Below are 19,564 nucleotides of genomic sequence, written 5' to 3'. Positions count from 1 at the left end.
CTGTCCGGAGGAAGAAGGCGAAAATCCAGATAATATCCTTCCCGGATAACGGCGAGGACCCAATGGTCCGACGTAATCTCGACCCATCTGGGGTAGAAGAGGGTCAACCTGCCCCCTATGGCTTCGTTCCCCAGATGAATCGGCAAATTCTCATTGTGGTGCGCGACCGGGGCCCGCCCCCCGCTTGCGCTGCTTGGTCCGAAAGGACTGATTCCTGGCCGGAGGACGAGTCGCCTGATAGCGCCCCCTATATGGAACAAAGCGCTGGGAACTCCTGCCCCTGTAGGGCCGTGGAAAAGAGCGCTGTCCCCTTCTGGATCGGTCTTCCGGGAGTCTAGGCACAGGAGAGGCACCCCAGGCAGTGGCTAGCTTATCAAGGTCACTGCCAAACAGAAACGAGCCCTGAAAGGGTAACCTGGTGAGACGAGACTTTGAAGGCGCATCAGCTGACCATGGCCGGATCCAGAGCTGCCTCCTGGCGGCTACGGAGGATGAAATCCCCTTAGCAGTAGTGCAAACCAAATCAGATGCGGCATCGGTGAGGAAGGAAAGAGCGGACTCCATGTCGGCCGCTGGAGCGTTATTCCTGGCCTGAGACAAGCAGGCACGTGTCACCACAGTGCAGCAGGCCGCAATCCGCAAAGAAAGAGCCGCCACCTCAAACGTTTGCTTCAGAATGGTGTCCATTCGTCTGTCATGGGGCTCCCTAAGGGCTGTCCCCCCTTCCACTGGAATTGTAGTGCGCTTGACCACAGCGCTAATTAAGGCGTCCACCTGAGGACATGCCAACAGGTCCTGGAGAGCCGGAGCCAACGGGTACATACCTTTCAGGGCCCGGCTCCCTTTGAAGGAAGCCGCCGGCGCCGCCCATTCCAATTCTATGAGTTGCTGAGCCGCCTGCAAGAAAGGAAAATGGCGGGCTGTAGGACGAAGACCTTCCAGCAGAGGGTTCTGCGCCGAAGGAACCGAAGCGCTGGGACCAGTGATATCTAACTCCGCCAGACACTGAGTCACGAGGTCTGAGAGGTCCTCCTTAGGGAAGAACCGCCTCATGGTTCTATAGGGTTCAATCCCCGGGGGGAGGTCCCCCTCGTCCGGGAGGTCGGACTCGTCCGGCGAAAACTCCTGGTCCGATTGATCCGGACTGTCCAGTGGTGGGAGGTCCCGCTCCCGATAAGGCTGTGAGGGTCCAGGCACAGGATCCCTAGGCGCAGCCACCGTAGCAGCGGTCGCAGGAGGCGCCGCAGATGCAGCCACCGCAGGCACCGCAGAAACAACAGGAACCACAGGGGCGGCCGGATCAGAAGGGCCTGGACGGGAAGCCGTCTGCATTTGGACAAAGGCATGAATATCCTTAAAGAGATCCACCCAGGAAATGGAAGCAGCCTCCAATCGCCGGGGTACAAGGGCCCCAGGGATGCCGGATTGGTCAAGACTGCCCCCCAAATCCGGGGTAGCCCCAGGGGAACTGTCAAGAAACTGTGGCTGAGACTGGTCCAGGCCAGAGGGTCCCCCTGCTGCCTCACATTGGACACATAGTGCATCAGGCTCAGTACTGCGTGTGGCTCTAAGGTGGCATACCGAGCAGAGGCCAAGGGCTGAAATGCCGGAGACAAGCGGCTGTGCCGCCGAGGATGTGGCCGCGTGCTGATCCATACCAAAGAAAAGAAGCGCGCACAATAGTAAGAATATGCGGCAGTAATATGCGCGTAATACAACAGGCGCACAAGCCTGGCAATATGCGGCAGCAATAGGCGCGGAAAACAGCAGGCGCACAATAATAAGAGTATGCGGCAGTAATAGGCGCTCAATACCACAGGCGCACAGCCTAATAATATGCGGCAGCAATAGGTTCTTAATACGGCAGGCGCACAATGGCAAGAATATGCGGCAGAAATAGGCGCGTAAGAGAACCAGCGCACAACAGCAATAATATGCAGCAGCAATAGGCGCTGAATACACCAAGCGCACAGTGGCGATAATATGCGGCAGCAAATAGGCGCTGCAGACACCAAGCGCACAGTGGCAACAATACGCGGCAGCAATAGGCGCTGAATACCCCAAGCGCACAGTGGCAATAATATGCGGCAGCAATAAGCGCTTAATATATCAGGCGCACAGTGGCAATAATATGCGGCAGCAATAAGCGCTCAATATACCAGGCGCACAGTGGCAATAAGCATTGAAGAAGGAGCTTACAATAGTATGCGGCAAACATTCACAGTGGCAGCCAATACGCGCAAACAATACCATAGGCGCACAAGAAGGTAGAGCGCCGCGCCTATTACGGGCGCGGATACCTGAATAGGGCCGCTCCTCCACGGCTTGCCACGCCGCCGATCCTCGAGACTTCGGAGACCTGTGCGCAGAGATGTACGCCTTACCCGCGTTCCGGTGCTTACAGGCTGGAACCCAGGCGGTCTCCGGCAGCGGGGGGAAAGGGCCGGTACCTCTCACCGCCGCGAAGGGAGGAACTGCACCCGCTACCTCGTCCACGCCAGGACCGAGGGCCTCGGCGCCACCCTGAGTCTCCCCCAGGAGGCAATGTCCCTGCCGCGTTTCGGCCGGACCGAGGACTTTCCCACCGGGGGGCCGCGGTAGGCGCCCCGGGAAGCTCAACTCGGGGGCGAGCTGGAAACGTCCCCGAAGGAGCGCGGGGCTCAAGACTCGATAGTAGAGACAAGAATCTAGAAAGAAAGCAAAAAAGAGAAAAATTAAAGTAGTCTTGGAAAGCACGCTGAGCCAGCGTGTAGGCACTCCAAACTGCTTTGGAGACGGAAATTACTGAATCGCTGCGCTTCCTGTGGGGCTATATACCCCCGTGCTGACATCAGATCCGTCTCCAACTGCTAGCACGCGGATACTATCCCATTTGTTCTGAGTCCATCTGGCTACACGCCAGGAAACTAGTATTATCACTGCAGTGACCTGCCATGGAGAGGAGGAACATAGAAAAATAGAACATGACGGCAGATGAAGACTATAACAGCTCTTCCATATCTACTATTCAGCTTTACAAACAGAACAGGTGACGAGACAAGTGGAGTTACATGGAGTTTTCATAGTTTTTGCATAAAATGATTTTGTAGTTTTCCCAATTTTTCAATATTTCACTATCTTTTTTCACATATAAACATCTCCTTAAGGATACTGCTAGCTAAGGTCATCTGTTCCCTCATTTTTTTCTGAAGTAGCACTTTTGATTAAAGCCTCACTTTGCCTATTTGGATCTACTACTTTTTGCTTAGGCCATACTCCTAAATCTTTTTTTCAACCCAATCTCATTTTAATACTTGCAACAGTCATGGTCATTACCTTTAAAAAAAAAAAAATAATAATTATTCAAACCCACTCACTGAGTTTGCATACTGTGTGTTATTTATATGTACCCATGTGATGCCTGCATAGGATTCTAATGAGACCAAAGCATCACCCTCTTCTACATAGATTCACAACACAGGTGCTCATTAGATTAGCATTTAAAGTTCCCAAAAGCTTCTACCTTCAAGAATGAAAAATCAGAAATAAAAACGGGCCAAATTGACTTATCTAAGACAAATGCAATAATACTGCTGTTTATTATGCAGGTTCCACTGTGCCGCTCTTGACACCACAGAACACAGTCAAAGCTTGAAACTACAAGTTTCTAAAAGACAACCTCAAATCTCAGCTACTGTGAATAAAATTTCTATACAGTAGAACTTGGGACAAATATATACCTCAAAAATACCCCAAATCATTTTTACATGTCATTGTTTTCCTTATGCAGATCCTTAAATTTCTGAATCAGCAGGGAAACATCCAGTATTTCATCGACATTCTCAGAACCACCTAAGGAGACAGATCACCACCTACGAAACATCCTAGCAGGTCATCTAAGTATCAAAACTACTAAATTATCAGCTCCCTAGTCTCTACCTGACCTTGCTTATTAACATATGCTAAATATCAAGGGCTGCTGATGGATATGCTCAGCCATTTTAAAGTCAATTCAGAGAAAAAAGGATTTTGCATTCTTTGCAGAAGCCTTGATGATATCTTTGGAAAGCACTCTCTGTTTAAGTTAACATGGGTGATACGAGCAAGCTAACACAAATACGTACCTTTTCCAGTTCCCTTGGTATTCGCATACAAGTGTATACCCTCTCTCGCCGTTCTGTATACTTTGCCTCATTGTGTTCAAGGAAGTAGCCTCTTGTTAGTTCAGCACTGATGAATTTCAGTAATGAAAGATCTGCTCAGAAAAAAATAGAACAAGGCAGAATCAACAGATAATTCAGATTAACAGTTTACAAACTGCAATAAAATTACATGCTCAGTAATACAGTAAGAACTTTTATCTTTTACTGAAGTGCTACTACAAGGCGCTATGGCTCAGAAGGATGTAAAGATCATCATAAAGAGTGCTGAGGAAGCAGGGCTTGAGAGATTGATTTTGTCTACTCAAGGCCAAATGACTTACAATGCTGTAAAAAAGTTTACCAACCCCAAGTATAATGAGATGTACAAATTCTTATCATAAAACCTGTTTAATTGAAACTATTTTTTTATGGAATGAAAGGGCACAAATTGAACAATTCTGTTTTTCTTGAGACAATGTACAAACCAGGAACAATAAGATGAATTTAGAATCAATGTACATGAAAAAGTAGGTGAACCATTAGTTTCCTTAACTCAATTAATTGGCTAATTAGAATTAGGTACTTAAAATAATTGGGTAACAAGTAAACTACCCTGCAGAATAAATCTGCATGACTAAAGGCTGGGCATCTTGTCCTACATAAAAGGAGAAAAGGCTTGGCCTTAGATCTACACCATGGAACAGAAATTCATTATGCTAATCATCAAAAGTAATTTCAGAGAACCTGGTTGATGTTCATCCATCTGCATGGATTACAAAACTATTTCTAAATATTTGGAGCTCCACCAATCTACTGTCAGGAACAGATGATATACAAACAGAAAAAGCTGAAGACTACAACTCCTCTACCCAGTAGCAGTTGTCCGGCCAACATCATCCCAAGATCAAAATATGGAAAGTCATCCATGAAGTCACAAAGAAACCCAGATTGACATCTAGAAATCTGCACACCAGGGTTTAAAAATCAGAGTGGGATCCAAGATGGCGCCGGCAAGCAGCTAGTGGGTGCAATGACGTTTTTCTTTTCCTGAGTATCTGATTACCCCGGTTACAACTTTGCCGAATGCCGCACACAGCCTGAAAGCATTGGGCGAAGGAGAGGACTGGCCCCGGAGTTTCTTCGGGAACACCTATTTTGGGCCCTATAGATGCCCACATACAGATGGTCAGGTCGGAGGTGGCATCTATGGAGGAGGAGATTTTCCCAGCTCCCCTCCAGACCTTTCAACATCTTTGTCCCCGATCTTTAGGGCTCCACCAGCTAACCCGGCGGCCTCCAGAGACCGGGGTGAATCGACGGCGGAGGCGGATGCCAAAGATGCAAGTGCCTCTAGAAACCGGGCAGGGTCGGAGCACATGGTAGAACCTGGAGGAGACATCTAAGAAGGCCCCGCTAAGGGTAAGGCCGGCTCACTGACTGAAGGAGGAATACAGGAACAACAGGAGCAAATAACTATGATATCGAACCCACTAACTAAGATAGAAGTGCCTACTCTGGTAAGACCAAATTTAATTACACTGGATTCGATCTGGGAAGCTACTGTTAATTTGGGAAACGCTATGACATTGCAATTAAATCCAATAGTGGAAAAAATTAATAACATTGAGGACAGAGTTAAGATAGAGAACTCATATCTTTCCAGTTCAAAGGAATTTGGAGAAATGAAACAAGTAACTAAATGGAAACCTATTCAGGATACTATAATAAACGAAAATCATCAGTTACATATTAAAGTTGAAAATCTGGAGAATACAATAAGAGGAAGAAATCTACGCCTCATTAATTTTCCCAAGCTTCCACATATACCACTGAAGGATATGTTTAAAAGGTATCTCATTGAGATCCTTAAGGTCCCAGAGGAGGCTATACTACTTTTATCCAGAGTATATTATTTGCCTCACTTTAAGAAGCAAAGACTACAAGTTAAACAGAATGGAGCTTAAGAGATGGATCATCTAGTTTTGAACCTGGATATATCCCAGCTATTGGAAACGTGAGATAGTGAAATGGCGCAGGCTGCCACTATGTTGGTAACTTTTATACTTGAACCTGATCAGGACTGGGTTTTGAGACTATTCTTTAAACATCGAAATGAAGAAGTCTTGCATTTAAAAGTTAGAATTTATCCTGATGTAACTAAAAAAACACAGAAGAGGAGACAGTTTCTTTTATTAAGACCCAGAGTTTTGCAGATAGGGGCTTCATTTGTCCTGAAATTTCCCTGCAAATGTATTGTAAAATATAAGGGCCATATATATATATATATATATATATGTCTTTTTCACCTGCTCAGTTGACTTTTTTCTTATGTGATAAATGTAACTGCAGTTTAATGGGGATTGAATCCTTAGATTTTTCTCTTTCCTCCAGGGCGGTGAGTGCCCTATTAAGTTAAAAATACTCTCTGGTTAGGCAGCTTTTTCTTTCCTATTGTGATATTTTCTTTATAAATGCTTTGCTAATTGGGTCACATATTGTGGACTTGAACTGAAGAAGTATGTAATTTCCACTTTAAAAGATATGAGTATTTTCGTTATTGTTCTTCTTTTCTTTTTCTGATCAAGAATGTTTTCTTGGAAATTTGTAATAAATCTATATAAAGAAAAAAGAAAAAGAAAAAAGAAATCTGCACATCCCACTCACTGTGGCTGATGTGAGGATCCATTTACTTATTTAAAAAAAACTTTTCTATACCATCGTTAAGTTAAATAACCATCACAACGGTTTACAGAAGGGCTCAATAAAGAGAAATATGGGTGGTATAGATTACAAATTAATGTGCCATCATAGTTTATTATTTTAAATTGTTACCGTACTAAGTGTGTAAGTTAATGCTGATTGTTAGGAACAAGTTAGGCTGTTTGATTTTAACATTAATATGCTTTAGTAGGTTACTAATAACTTCTAGCTTGTTACAACCATATCTATCAACTATTTTTCTCCTTCTCTTTATCTTTATAAAATGCTTGTTTAAAAAGCCAGGTTTTTAGATTAGTTTTGAATAATTTCAGATTTCTCTGTAGTCTTATTTCGAGTGGCATGGTATTCCAGAGTACAGGACCAGCTAGTGACAGTACTCTTTCCCTTACTTGCGTGAGATGTGCTGATTTGACAGAGAGGACAGTTAGTAGAGCTTTATTTGCAGATCTCAGGTTTCTTTGTGGTACGTGCACACGCAGTGCCGTGTTAAGCCAGTCGGCTTTTTCATCGTGAATTAGTTTATCACACATCACAAAAGTAATGAATGGGAAGGTAGCTAGGAAGAAACCACTTCTCTCTAAAAAGAGCATAGTCTCACATAGCCCATGAGGACATTTGGCCCATTCTTCATACAGAACTGTTACAACTCTGATATTTAAGGGCATCAACAGCTCACTTAAGGGTTTAGGTTGAATCTTAAACTTGACCAGTCCAAAACACAAAATCTCCTCTTATACAGCCATGCTTATGGGTGGTGTTTTTGCTGCAAGACCCATTTTCGGCTCTGCTTCAGCTCACAAACAGATGGTCTGAAATTCTCCTGTAGAATTTTCTGATATAAAAGTTGAAGTCATGGTTCCATCAGTGACGACAAGCTGCCCAGGTCCTGATACATACAGCAAAGCAGCACCACACCATGATAGCTCCACCACCATGCTTGAAAGATAGGATGATGTTATTATTTTGAAAGGTGGTGTTTGGATTTTACCAAACAAAACATTTTATTGTGATCAGAAAGTTCATTTTTGACTCATCTGTCTAGAGAACATTATTCAAGAGGTCTTGTGGGTCATCCAGATGCTTTTTGGTGAACTTGAGATAAGTATCAATTATAGAAAATTATTGCTGCTCAAGGAGATGACATCAGTTACTGAATGAAGGAATCACACTCTTTCACACAAGGATACTTACTGAATCTGTCAAATAAATCAAAATATATCCTTTTTGTCTGAGTTAATTCAATGGAGTTCTCATTTACAAGGATTTAGATTATACTCACAACATGATTAGTTCCTAAGGGCTAAAATACAGCCCCATCCTAGGGGGTTAAACTTTCTCAGCACAGAAACAATTCAGAGGTAGTAGTCACAGTCTCCAGAAGAAAGGGAGTCCTCATTATCTTGCATTGACTACACCTACCACTTGGCTATAAAGAGCACATATATCAGACTTTGAAGAGGGCTGCAGATCCATTGCTGCAATGACTAGACTGGGGATGGGATTAAAATGGGAAAAATGCATGAACTTCAAAGGACCATGGTACTCAAGCCCTGGGAGAGCTCGGGAATCTTTAGCCAGAAGCCAGAAATGAACAGATGACGCAGCTGGGCTATAAAATCCAAACTATTTTGTAACAAGGACTCAACAATTTATTCACCCCTTCACTTAATGTCGATCAGTCCATTAACTGTCACAAGTCAGTGAACGGACCAAGCCCCTTTCAGAAGGCTGTCCTGCTGGAAGAGGGTCTCCTGCAGGTGTTCCCCTGTCTGGAGAGGGAATTTGGGGTCTGGCAAGGGCTGATTTAACACATGGAGCTCAGAATCTCCCATTTCAGGTAGTGGACCTCCGGGTCCAACCTGGACCACTTGGCCCATTAGGCCAGTCCTTGGGAGGAGGAAGGGGGGGGGGGGAAGGGATCTTTGGTCAGGCCAGCTACTTGAAGTTTAATGCCTGCCTCTTAGCAGGTGTTAAATTTATCACGGTAGTAGGAGACACAATAGGCAGTTTCTCGCTTAGCGCACCTCCTTGCATCATAGGGTAATAAGTCAATAGCTTCATCTACATGGAATTCACATGTGATAAGCACTAATAGCTATGTGACTCTTTGGACACACTAATACCATTATTGCAACAGGAATTATTCTTGAGTGGCCAAACGCACGCCAAGCTGTGCCCTAGGCTAAGCGCACTGTATTGCATTGGCCTCGAAGTGGGGTATTATACCTTGCTATCTAGGTGCTTGTGACATATTTGACAGTATACAAAGCATAACTCTCTTTCAAAAGTACAGCAGACAAGATGTGGCTTCAACTATTTAAACAAATGGTTTTAGCTTTAACTCATTAAATAAATACCACTTTAGCATATTTACCTAAAGTGGAAGCAAGGCAGTAAAATCCAAAAGCAAATATTACCTTCTCAGAATTTGACATCTGTCCCATTTTCACCCATGCTTCCAATATGGTAATGAATGTGGATTTGCTTCACACACACACTGCTTGTTTTTACAACAGACTCCAGCATGAACTGCACGTGACTCCTAAACTAATACTATTTTCATACATCTCCAATATAATACTTAAACATTTGCTTTAGATTCACTATTACTTATTTTCACTTCAAAATGGTAACTTTTAAAGAGGTGCGTGGGCGCACGTTCGTCGGCCTGTGCCCAGGGTTGTGGCTATTTAACATATGCGCATGTTATGAAATAGTCTGAATGCATGCAAATGTGCTCGCAATTTTAAGTGGATGCACACTTATGCACACAAATGCCACTTCTACTGCGTAAGTGGAGGGATGTTAAGTCACGCGAGCCGATGCCATTACCAGTTTTCTCAGTTCGCCCAGGTAAGGGATAGTACTTACAAATCCCCCTAGTTTAATAACCTCCCTTCCCCCCTATTAGCCCTGACACTTAAAACCCTGACAATCTATCATTATTTTATTACTTCCACATCCTCCAAAATAGAACTTAAGCGGCAGGAACTGTGAGTATTTACTCACCCGTGAAGGCTAATTTAAAACTGAAATCCAGGAATGCCCATGGCCCGCCCAGACAATACCTCACCCCTTTTTTGGAACTTTTCATTTGTGTATGCAGAGGAAGATACACACGCACTCAGGAGACTTTTAAAATCCGCTCGGCGAATATATTTGCAGATCTCCTGGTTTTGGCACACGTCAGGCTTTTAAAATTCACCTTTACGTCTATCACATATCAAGTCTGAATTAATCCTGAATAACTAAGACCACTAATATTTCCACACATGCTGTTAATTCTGCTCAGAGTGTAGCTTTGGGTTAGACTTGCTCCTTGCTTGTACAAATTGCCAAGTGTAAAGGATATGAGTGTGCATTTTATTCCAATTGCCTATTTTGTGTTTTATTTTGGTATAACGCATTTACATTTTTTGTCATATGTTTTATATATGTTATATTATAAGTTACATGTTAAATGTACTCTCTCTAGAGCCTTTATTGGATAGGCAATTTAAATATACAAGAAATTCAAACCTTCACTGGGAGATGGCCCTTGAATAAATTACGCATGCTTAGCATCAAGGCAAAAAACCCACCTCTAAATCTCCAAGTCTCCCCCCTAAAGGGTTTTTTTTTCATAATAAAAAGGAATTTGCTCTGGGCTCTATTTACTTACCTAAACTGCATAAGCTGCTTTTTGATAAGGCCCAGCAAGAAGGTCCATGGCGAGCTGGAAGCACAGCACCTGAAATCTGACTATGCTGATTCGTTTATCTACAGTAGTGTGCTGCTTTTAGCAAAATGTTCCTTATATAATTATGCAATAATTGTAAAGCCTGTTGCTAAGTTCTGTTCTGTGTAAACCGACGAGATGTTCCCAACGTTCGTCAGTATATAAAAGTTATTAAATAAATAAATAAATAAAATTACACATTAAACTTAAGTCTTCACGGGTGAGTAATGTTTATGGTGGAAATGTTGGGGAAGCAGTAGTACTATTATTTTCCAGATATTGTAGGCTGGGTTACACAGCCAGAGCGCCTCACTAGCCCAAAGATTAGACCCACCCTTGTAACTCATCTGTTTTAAGTCCTCTGCTGGTACTTTTTGCCTATCCTTATGACTGGGTCTGAAGAGGGCTGCACTGAACTCTCTCAAGCTGTTGGTATGCCCAGTAAGGGAAGCCTTTTGGCTACTTTGTTTACTCTCCTGCATTAATTTAAGACAGGAAGCACAGCTCGTGTTTGATTAAGTTCTTTTCATTAAAAATGGCTGATTAAGTGAGTCGAGAAGTTTTAATCCAACCCTGACAGGTTTGTGCCAATGATTTAAGGCCTACGCCAGAAAAAGAATCCCAGTCAGGTGATGCAGAGTTCAGTTACTCATCCATGTTGAGCAGCTGACAGAAAACAAGCACCAAACTGCAACTCTAACTTTAACCTGGTTTATTAAAGGAATTTTTCTGCATAATGTACAACTTATCTGAGAAAGGAAAGCAGGGTTACAACATTTAGCAAGTTTTCAGATAGTAGCACCAAAGACAGAAAAAGAACCAGTGGGAGCACAGAGGACAGGATCACCTTGCTGGTGGCTGAAAGAAATCAATATTTATTTTTTTTTTTAAGTATTGGGGAATATTATTTATTTATTTTATTTATTTACGATTTTTATATACCGATGTTCATTTCAAAAAGAGATATCACATCGGTTTACAATAAGGTACAATAGGTAATTCACTATCCCCTAAAAGGGCTTACAATCTAAAATTTTTGTACCTGAGGCTAAGAGATTACAAAAATAAAATCATCAAAATCAAAGTTCTTAACAATTAAGCAAAAGGTATAACAAGGAGTATATTAAACAAATAACACAAAGGGTTGCACGAAGGAGTGCCCCTTTGTCGCACCCCTTCGGCGCGGCGCCTGCTGGCTTGGCGCCTTTCAAACTGCCCGGATCAGTTTGCAATGATGTCAGGGGAGGGGGCGGGTCTCAGAATCATGGCTTTCCCCGCAGTTTTTTCAATTTTTTTTGTCTTTTTACCTTGGATGTTAGCTGTTACAAGGTGATCAGCACTGGTGGGTAGCCCTCCCCATCACAAGCGCCTGCTGGCTTGGTGCCTTTCAAACTATATATTTAGTGTGTTTGTGCTTTTAATAGTCAGTAAGGCAGCAAATAAACAGAACTTAGACTGTATTTCCCAACCCTCCCACCCCTAGCTCATCCTTTAAAGTGGCACCTGCCTATAAATTAACACCAAAAAAAAAAAAATCAGCCTTTTAACATCACTTCACAAATTCCCCACACCTTATTGAGAGTTTGATCATTCCCCTGTAGGCAAATACCAGTCATATAATGAATTCATTAATACATTTAAAGGACGCTAATTAGACACATTCCTACTCCCATAGCAACCTAAAACTTAACTAGAAACTGAACAAATTTGAGATGAAGGCAGCAGTCCAGCAGCAAGAGGGGGGCATCCCAGTCTTTTGCATCGAGAGTCACATGTATGATTTTTTTACCCACCATCCTGCATGAGACTAAATGCACAATCGAATCTTAACATAAGAACATAAGAAATTGCCATGCTGGGTCAGACCAAGGGTCCATCAAGTCCAGCATCCTGTTTCCAACAGAGGCCAAACCAGGCCACAAGAACCTGGCAATCACCCAAACACTAAGAAGATCCCATGCTACTAATGCAATAGCAGTGGCTATTCCCTAAGTAAACTTGATTATTTATTTATTTATTTAACATTTTTATATACCGACCTTCATGAAAGAAATTCATATCAGATCGGTTTACATATAACAAGGGGTAAAACATAATCAACCATTTAACAAGAGGCGAAAGTTACATATAACAAGGAGGTTTTAACATGGAGGGCTAGGATAGCCGGAGAAATAGGAAGCAAAACTGAATAAATTAGATAATGCAATAATATAAAGAAGAGAGGCATAAGATAATGCCTAATAGAAGTTAATGGACTTCTCCTCCAAGAACTTATCCAAACCTTTTTTGAACACAGCTACAGTTATATGAGGAAAACATCTAGAGACAAGGAGGTTGTGTGAGGAAATATTTAGAGAAAATTTTGGGTGCTTCTGTGTGAGACTGGAAAATTGGGCATCCAAATGGCAGATGAAATGTAATGTGGATAAGTGAAAGGTGATGCATATTGGGAAAAATAACCTATGCTATAGTTACAAAATATTAGTTCCATATTAGGAGCTACAACCCAAGAAAGATCTAGGCGTCATAGTGGATAACACATTGAAATCGGTTCAGTGTGCTGCGGCAGTCAAAAAAAGCAAACAGAATGTTGGGAATTATTAGAAAGGGAATGGTGAATAAAATGGAAAAATGTCATAATGCCTCTGTTTCGCTCCATGGTGAGACCGCACCTTGAATACTGTGTACAATTCTGGTCGCCGCATCTCAAAAAAGATATAGTTGTGATGGAGAAGGCACAGAGAAGGGCAATCAAAATGATAAAGGGGATGGAACAGCTCCCCTATGAGGAAAGACTAACGAGGTTAGGACTTTTCAGCTTGGAGAAGAGACGGCTGAGGGGAGATATGACAGAGATGTTTAAAATCATGAGAGGTCTAGAACGGGTAGATGTGAATCTGTTATTTACTCTTTCAGATAATAGAAAGACTAGGGGGCACTCCATGAAGTTAGCATGTGGTACATTTAAAACTAATCAGAGAAAGTTCTTTGTCACTCAACGCACAATTAAACTCTGGAATTTGTTGACAGGGAATGTGATTAGTGCAGTTAGGGCTGGATTTACTAATACCGCCGGGCTCTTTCAATCCCACGGTAACGGGGGGGCGGTCCTGCGCTAGCCAGCAGCAATCGCACCTCCGCGGTCGATCCCTGCCGGCGTCGCACCAAATAACTACACCATAAAAGGTGTAGTTATTTGGCATGAAACTGGCAGCAATAAAGGTGCATACCTTTCTCTGTCAAAGTCTTCGTGGCGTCGGCCCCGGTGCCGCCCCGACTCCTCCTCTTTCAGGGCTGACGCCGCCCCGAACTTGGTATTGCATGCGATAAGGGACTTTTTGCGTGCGAAATGTCCCTTATCGCGTGCAATCCGCATAGAAAATGACCCCTTAGTGTAGTTGGGTTTAAAAAAGGATTGGATAAGTTCTTGGAGGTGAAGTCCATTACCTGCTATTAATTAAGTTGTCTTAGAAAATAGCCACGGCTATTACTAGCAACAGTAACATGGGATAGACAGTTTTTGGGTACTAGCCAGGTTCTTATGGCCTGGATTGGCCGCTGTTGGAGACAGGATGCTAGGCTTGATGGACCCTTGGTCTGCTGACCCAGTATGGATAAAAAAAAAAAACAAAAAAACTGATTTAAAAAGCATTTATGGGTTTAAAACTGAGTTTTACACATGTGAATGCATATTACCCATGTAAGTGGGCTTTTGAAAATTGCTACAATGTATGCCATTGAATTGTCTATTGTATTTACCTGTGCAAGTGCACTTTATGCACATAAATGGCTTTTGAAAATTGCTACAATAGTATGTTACATGTACATGTGTAACTCCTTTGAAAATTCACCTGTACGAATACAACTTCATTACAATGGAATATAAATTACATTTCAAATGAACATTGTAATGAAGAAAACCACACTAATTTTCTGGCCCCAAACTACTCTGCTGCCTTACAAAATAAATTAATCGATCAATTAAAATACAGCACTGAAAAGCCGACGCAGAAGGGTGCCTTCAGGTCAGCACACAGCTTTACCCACATGTGAATGCTCTTTTTGTGAGCGTAAACCTTAGTGCTGAAGCAGCAAGTAGTTTTAAGCTCACAAATTGCGTGTTCTAAAATGGGAGTAATATTTGGACCCCTCACATGGAAATCTCATTCAAATAAGGGCATTAAGGGTACTCCCCGATGCACACAGGTGCACTGACCAAACAGTGTTTCTTAGCACTGAAAACTTAACTCCAGGGACAGAGAGAGAGAGTCAAATTTCCAGTGAATCTTAAAACACTCTAAAATGGACAAAAAAGTAAAAAAATAAAATAAAAAAAAGTCTGGGCTTAATCGCCCATACTTATCTGGCTAAGTGGTGGCAGCTAATGGGACTGTCAGGGACACCCTACATTAGACTGTCAGGAACACGCCTCCCTTTCTTTAATTAAAATGTATATATGGCCTGTGCCAAATGCACATTTTATATTCAAAACATTTTTTTAAACTCCTGATGCATTTATATACCATTAGTTTACTGCATCAGGAGTTAAAAAAAAATTAATCTGGGCATTAAAAATATGCACTGAAATCTAATGCACACTTCCTTAATACCTAGATTACTGCACTGGCCTGTGAATGCAGTGTTTTTCCCAACAGGATGTTTCTTTTCCTATTATACTGTCTGGCAACTCAAATAACTTTAATTGAGCCATTCGGTTCAGTTAGTTTATGGTGATTTATAAGCTAGCACAGTTTTAACAATATTACATGGGCACACAGTCAATGCTGATGTAAATCTTCAATGTAATATATTAACCTAAAATGCAGCAAAATTTGAAGTGGACATAACTCCTGCCAGCTTCAGAGGAAAGGACTGCATCCAAGGGTGTACACTTAAGATTTTTTTCTACCTTTGCTGCATGACTGTTTTGTAAAAAAATGTAAATTTCACATCATTTAAATCTCTCACAAATCTTAAAGCCCTCTGATAATAAAGCTGAATGTAAAAAAACAAATCAAGGTTGCCTCTGAGTAGCTACTCAGAAAATCATGAAAGTTGCTATTTTATTTTTTTTTGCATGTTTATTTACTGTATACAGAAAACAGAGTAAAATACTCAGATTGTGTTCCTTCTATGATTAACTTTAATAGATGCATATTCAATTTATGACTAAGTTCTTTGGGGGCAAGGAAAATACTAAGTGTACCAGTATGCAACTCACCTTGAGCTACCAATGAATATATGTAACAAATCTAAAATAAAAAAAAAATAATAAAAATTTAACATCAGCTGAGAAAACACGCATATTGAGCATGGCAATCACCTTTTTCTGTGCCCTGAGGGTATAGAAACTTAAGATAATAGATTAAAACTATGAACAAAAGAATTTAGAAAAATAACACACATGAAAGTCATAGATCCCAGTCATACAGCAGGGTGGGAGTAAGCAATTTAAAGGCCGAGGGAAGACTGAATTTTTTAGGAGATTCAGACATTCACTAAAAGGGTTTGTTCCTAGCCACAAACTGGACAAAAGTGTTTTCACAAATGCTATGAATACTCCTTTACATAATCTCAAGGTTGCTAAACTGTAAGACAAGGCAGTTGGGAAAGGCAGAGAAATACTACAGTGCACAGGCAGAGGTATAACCACCAGGAAAATAGAAACTGGTGTCTGCAGAAATTGTTAACACTTTATTTGCAATAAAGTTCTGGAACCCTTCCCTCCAAAATGATATAGGTACAGACAGTCCAGAGGAGAGCTACCAAAATGGTACAATCTGTACCATATAGCCTAGGAGGTGAAACTTAAGGACCTAAAAATATATACTTTTATGAGATGAAGAAATAGGGATGATATAGACATTTAAATATTTCAAAGGCATAAATATGCACAAAAGAGAATCAATTTTCAGAGGAAAGGAAGGTCCATGAGATCCATGGTGGCAGTCAGTGGAACCCATCCAACTGCTGCTAAAGATCATACCCCAAAGTCCACTGCATCATTCTCTAGTCTAGTCCCACCTTGGGCAATATAATGATTCAGCAAGTGTACGCTCCTGGTCTCTGGCTGCTCCACACTTCACTGCTTCTTGATGAGAAAGGAAGGATATTTAGGGTGGAGGAGGAGGAGCAAGGGTCTAGTAGTGAGCACTACTGCCAAGTTTCCATGTGACTAGTTTTCTGAAGCTCCCACTCCTGCTAGTTACTGGAAAAATCAAGCATAGAGATCCTATTCCCACTGTTGAATGATTCAAAGGCTGAGGAATTGGCTGCAGTAGATCTCTGGTTGGAACCTACACCCACATCTTTAGAGAAATATGACCACCCTCAGTTTGGCTGCTGAAAGCCAAAGAGGAGCTGCAAGAACTCCAGGGTTTGTGCCAGCGGCCAGGTGAGGCAAGAAATGCAGCCAGAGCCCAATCATAGGGAAATCATATATCCTTATTCTGCAGAGAAGTTCTGCAGGCTCAGGCTGGGTGTGGAGAACTGTAGCAGGAGAAGTTGAAAGATGGCATCCGAAGGGATAAGAGATAGCATGAGGAGATAAGATGTAGCAATTAGGTCTTTGGTGGGCAAGAGAAGGAGGGAAAGCAAATTTTACTGCAGGCAGTACTTCAAATAGAATGTTTGTGTTCCAGTAATGTGGTCCTCCTCCTAAAACAAGGGGTTATTAACATGACGTTAAAAGTGGATAAACTCAGAAAAAGCATAAGGAAATATTTCTTCACATTAGAAGTTTTAACAGCCTCACAGTATGACCAAAACTTCTATTTGAATTCAACAAACCATGAGCAGCACAGTGGATCCTTAGCTATGGGGAAAGAAGGATTAAAAATAAAGCTTCATTAAGTCTGAAATACTGCAATAGAAAGACAACAGGCTGACTAGATGGATTTTATAGATTTATCATAGTCTATGTTTCTATAAGCTATACAGAGATTTAAAAAAAAAAAAAAAGGGAGTATGCACCAAATGAATGATGATTTTATACCAGTTCATCAACTTTGAACTTTAATTGAACTTGCTTCCTTTTTCCCATTGCAGCTGGAGATCATGACTCTGGCCCTGACCTTGCCAGCAATGGGGCACTAAATATAGAAGAGAGCTTCAAGTGGGCACTGACACCTGCAGCAGGCCCTAGGCTGACACGTACTTAATAGTGCAGGCCCTAATCTGATTTTACTTTTTTTTTTTTTTTTTTAAATAAAAAATACCTCTGCACCAAATCTTGCAAAAAGCATCACATTTTCTGGCACACCTTCAATATGATTCATTTGAAATAAGCTGTGTGTTGTGAAAACATTTTAGTAAGTCAAACAAACCAACAGCAATACACAACTCTACAACTTTCTCCAAGAATGGTATACACACTTTCACATCCATTCCCGGCAGGTACTACAATAAATAAAGTTATTCATACTAAGATTATGTTAATACTTGTTAACTGGCAATCCATGCTGAAATAAAACTGAACTACAATCAGTATTTAATATCAATATTTATATCTTGCCCCACTCAAAGGCATTTTTCAATATAAAGTTAACAACTGGAATGAGCTGGGATATTTTAAGTTATCCTGTAATAAGAATCTTAAAATATTCCAGGGATCTCAACTCACAGATTCTGCTTATGAGTAAATCTATAAATAAAGAAGAAAGTTAATGCTTTTTACTGCTGCTCGGGCTGGGGAGCCTGCATTATAAAGGTTACAGAGAAAAAGTCTCAGGCTGGCTCTCTCTGCCTGACGTTACGCCCCTGAGCTTCAGGCGGCTCAACATTAACGTGCAGCCCCGATACGTGGACGGTGTCTCAAACGCCTGCATTTTCTGAAGTGTGGAATTAAAGTGCGCAGGGCGAGAGGCACCACGCAAGCATATCCGAGCCCTTGTCAATATATAGAGCATCTATCTTACGGTCAGGAAGAGAGAGAGAGAGGAGCAGAGAAACTCCAGGCTGACAACCACGGAGGAGCTCAGGGACACGAACACACGCCGGGGAGGATAACTTTGTTTTTCCTATTCTGCCTCGCCCAAACTAACAACTGCCACTTTGGGGGGGATCTGACTTTGCGCAGACACCGCCAGCCAACGCAGCAATATCCCCCCACCAGTGTAGCCTGGTGTCTGCCACCGCCCCTGACAGCAATACCCGAGAGCCCGGGAGTCCCCCTCGGCACCTGACAAGCTGCGTCCCCTCTTCTTCCGCCGCCGCTGCTGCTGCTGCTCGCCCTCGCTCCTCTCGTAGAAACCCAGAGTCTCGGCCGGGCCCGGGGGGACGACGGCGCCGCCAGCTCTCCTCTCCCCGCGGCTCCCCGCTTGGCCCTCGCTGCCCATCGCCGGGTCCCCGGCCGCAGCACTAGCGGTAGCCGCCATGCTCGAACCTCCACAAGCACAACAAACCCTCTTCCCTACACACGCGCCTGCGCAGCGAGCCGAGGGGGCGGAACCGGAGCTACGACGTGCCGGCGCGTCAGCTGTTACGTTCGCTAAGCGGCCGACACGTAGCGTTCTTGCGAGGTTGTGCCGGCCGTCTCAGGTGTGGCTTTGCTGTTGTGTATGGTGAGGAGAAAGGGGCGTTGTAGTCTGGGGTGAGAACCAAAGGCAAGGAGAATAATAGGGTGTGGCAGGTCAGGGATGAGCAGTGACGGATTTTGGCGCCCCTAGGCACTGTTAGTGCGGTCACCCTGCCTCCCCCCCCCCCCTTACTTGTTGTTGAAAAACAAGTAAGGAGCTAAAGATCTAAGCCACAGTCTCCTGGTTTCCTGTGGCAGTGCAAGGGTAGATCCTGTGGCATAAAACATTCTTAAGCAAATTGGTAAACTTTTCCATCTTTTATATTACACTATAAAAATAAAGTCGTTTTACACTATAACTATTAGTATATTTTATTTTTATTAGGTGAAGAAACATGATCTCAAGTTTCAAATCAGGGAGGAGATCTCAAGGATGGGGAGAGGAAAGGAGGAGATTCAGGAGTGGGGTGAGGAGAAAGGGGAGAAGTG

At 42.7% G+C, this 19,564-nt stretch overlaps 1 protein-coding gene across 1 annotated transcript in view; it reads right to left on the bottom strand.

Annotated features, from left to right (window-relative positions):
* TAPT1 (transmembrane anterior posterior transformation 1) overlaps nt 1–19,073 on the bottom strand; it is a 247,801-nt gene extending 228,728 nt beyond the window's left edge. The window contains exons 1-2 of the mRNA XM_029590601.1: nt 18,740–19,073; nt 4,104–4,234 (exon numbers count right to left, since the gene is read on the bottom strand). Of these exons, the coding sequence (XP_029446461.1) occupies nt 4,104–4,234; nt 18,740–18,935 (327 nt within the window). The 5' untranslated portion in view covers nt 18,936–19,073. The remainder of the gene's footprint in view (nt 1–4,103; nt 4,235–18,739) is intronic.
* Between the last annotated feature and the right edge of the window lie 491 nt (nt 19,074–19,564).

This window comes from Rhinatrema bivittatum, chromosome 1 (assembly GCF_901001135.1).
Source record: "Rhinatrema bivittatum chromosome 1, aRhiBiv1.1, whole genome shotgun sequence".
NCBI classification, from domain to species: domain Eukaryota; kingdom Metazoa; phylum Chordata; class Amphibia; order Gymnophiona; family Rhinatrematidae; genus Rhinatrema; species Rhinatrema bivittatum.
This window is presented reverse-complemented; position numbering and strand designations above follow the sequence as displayed.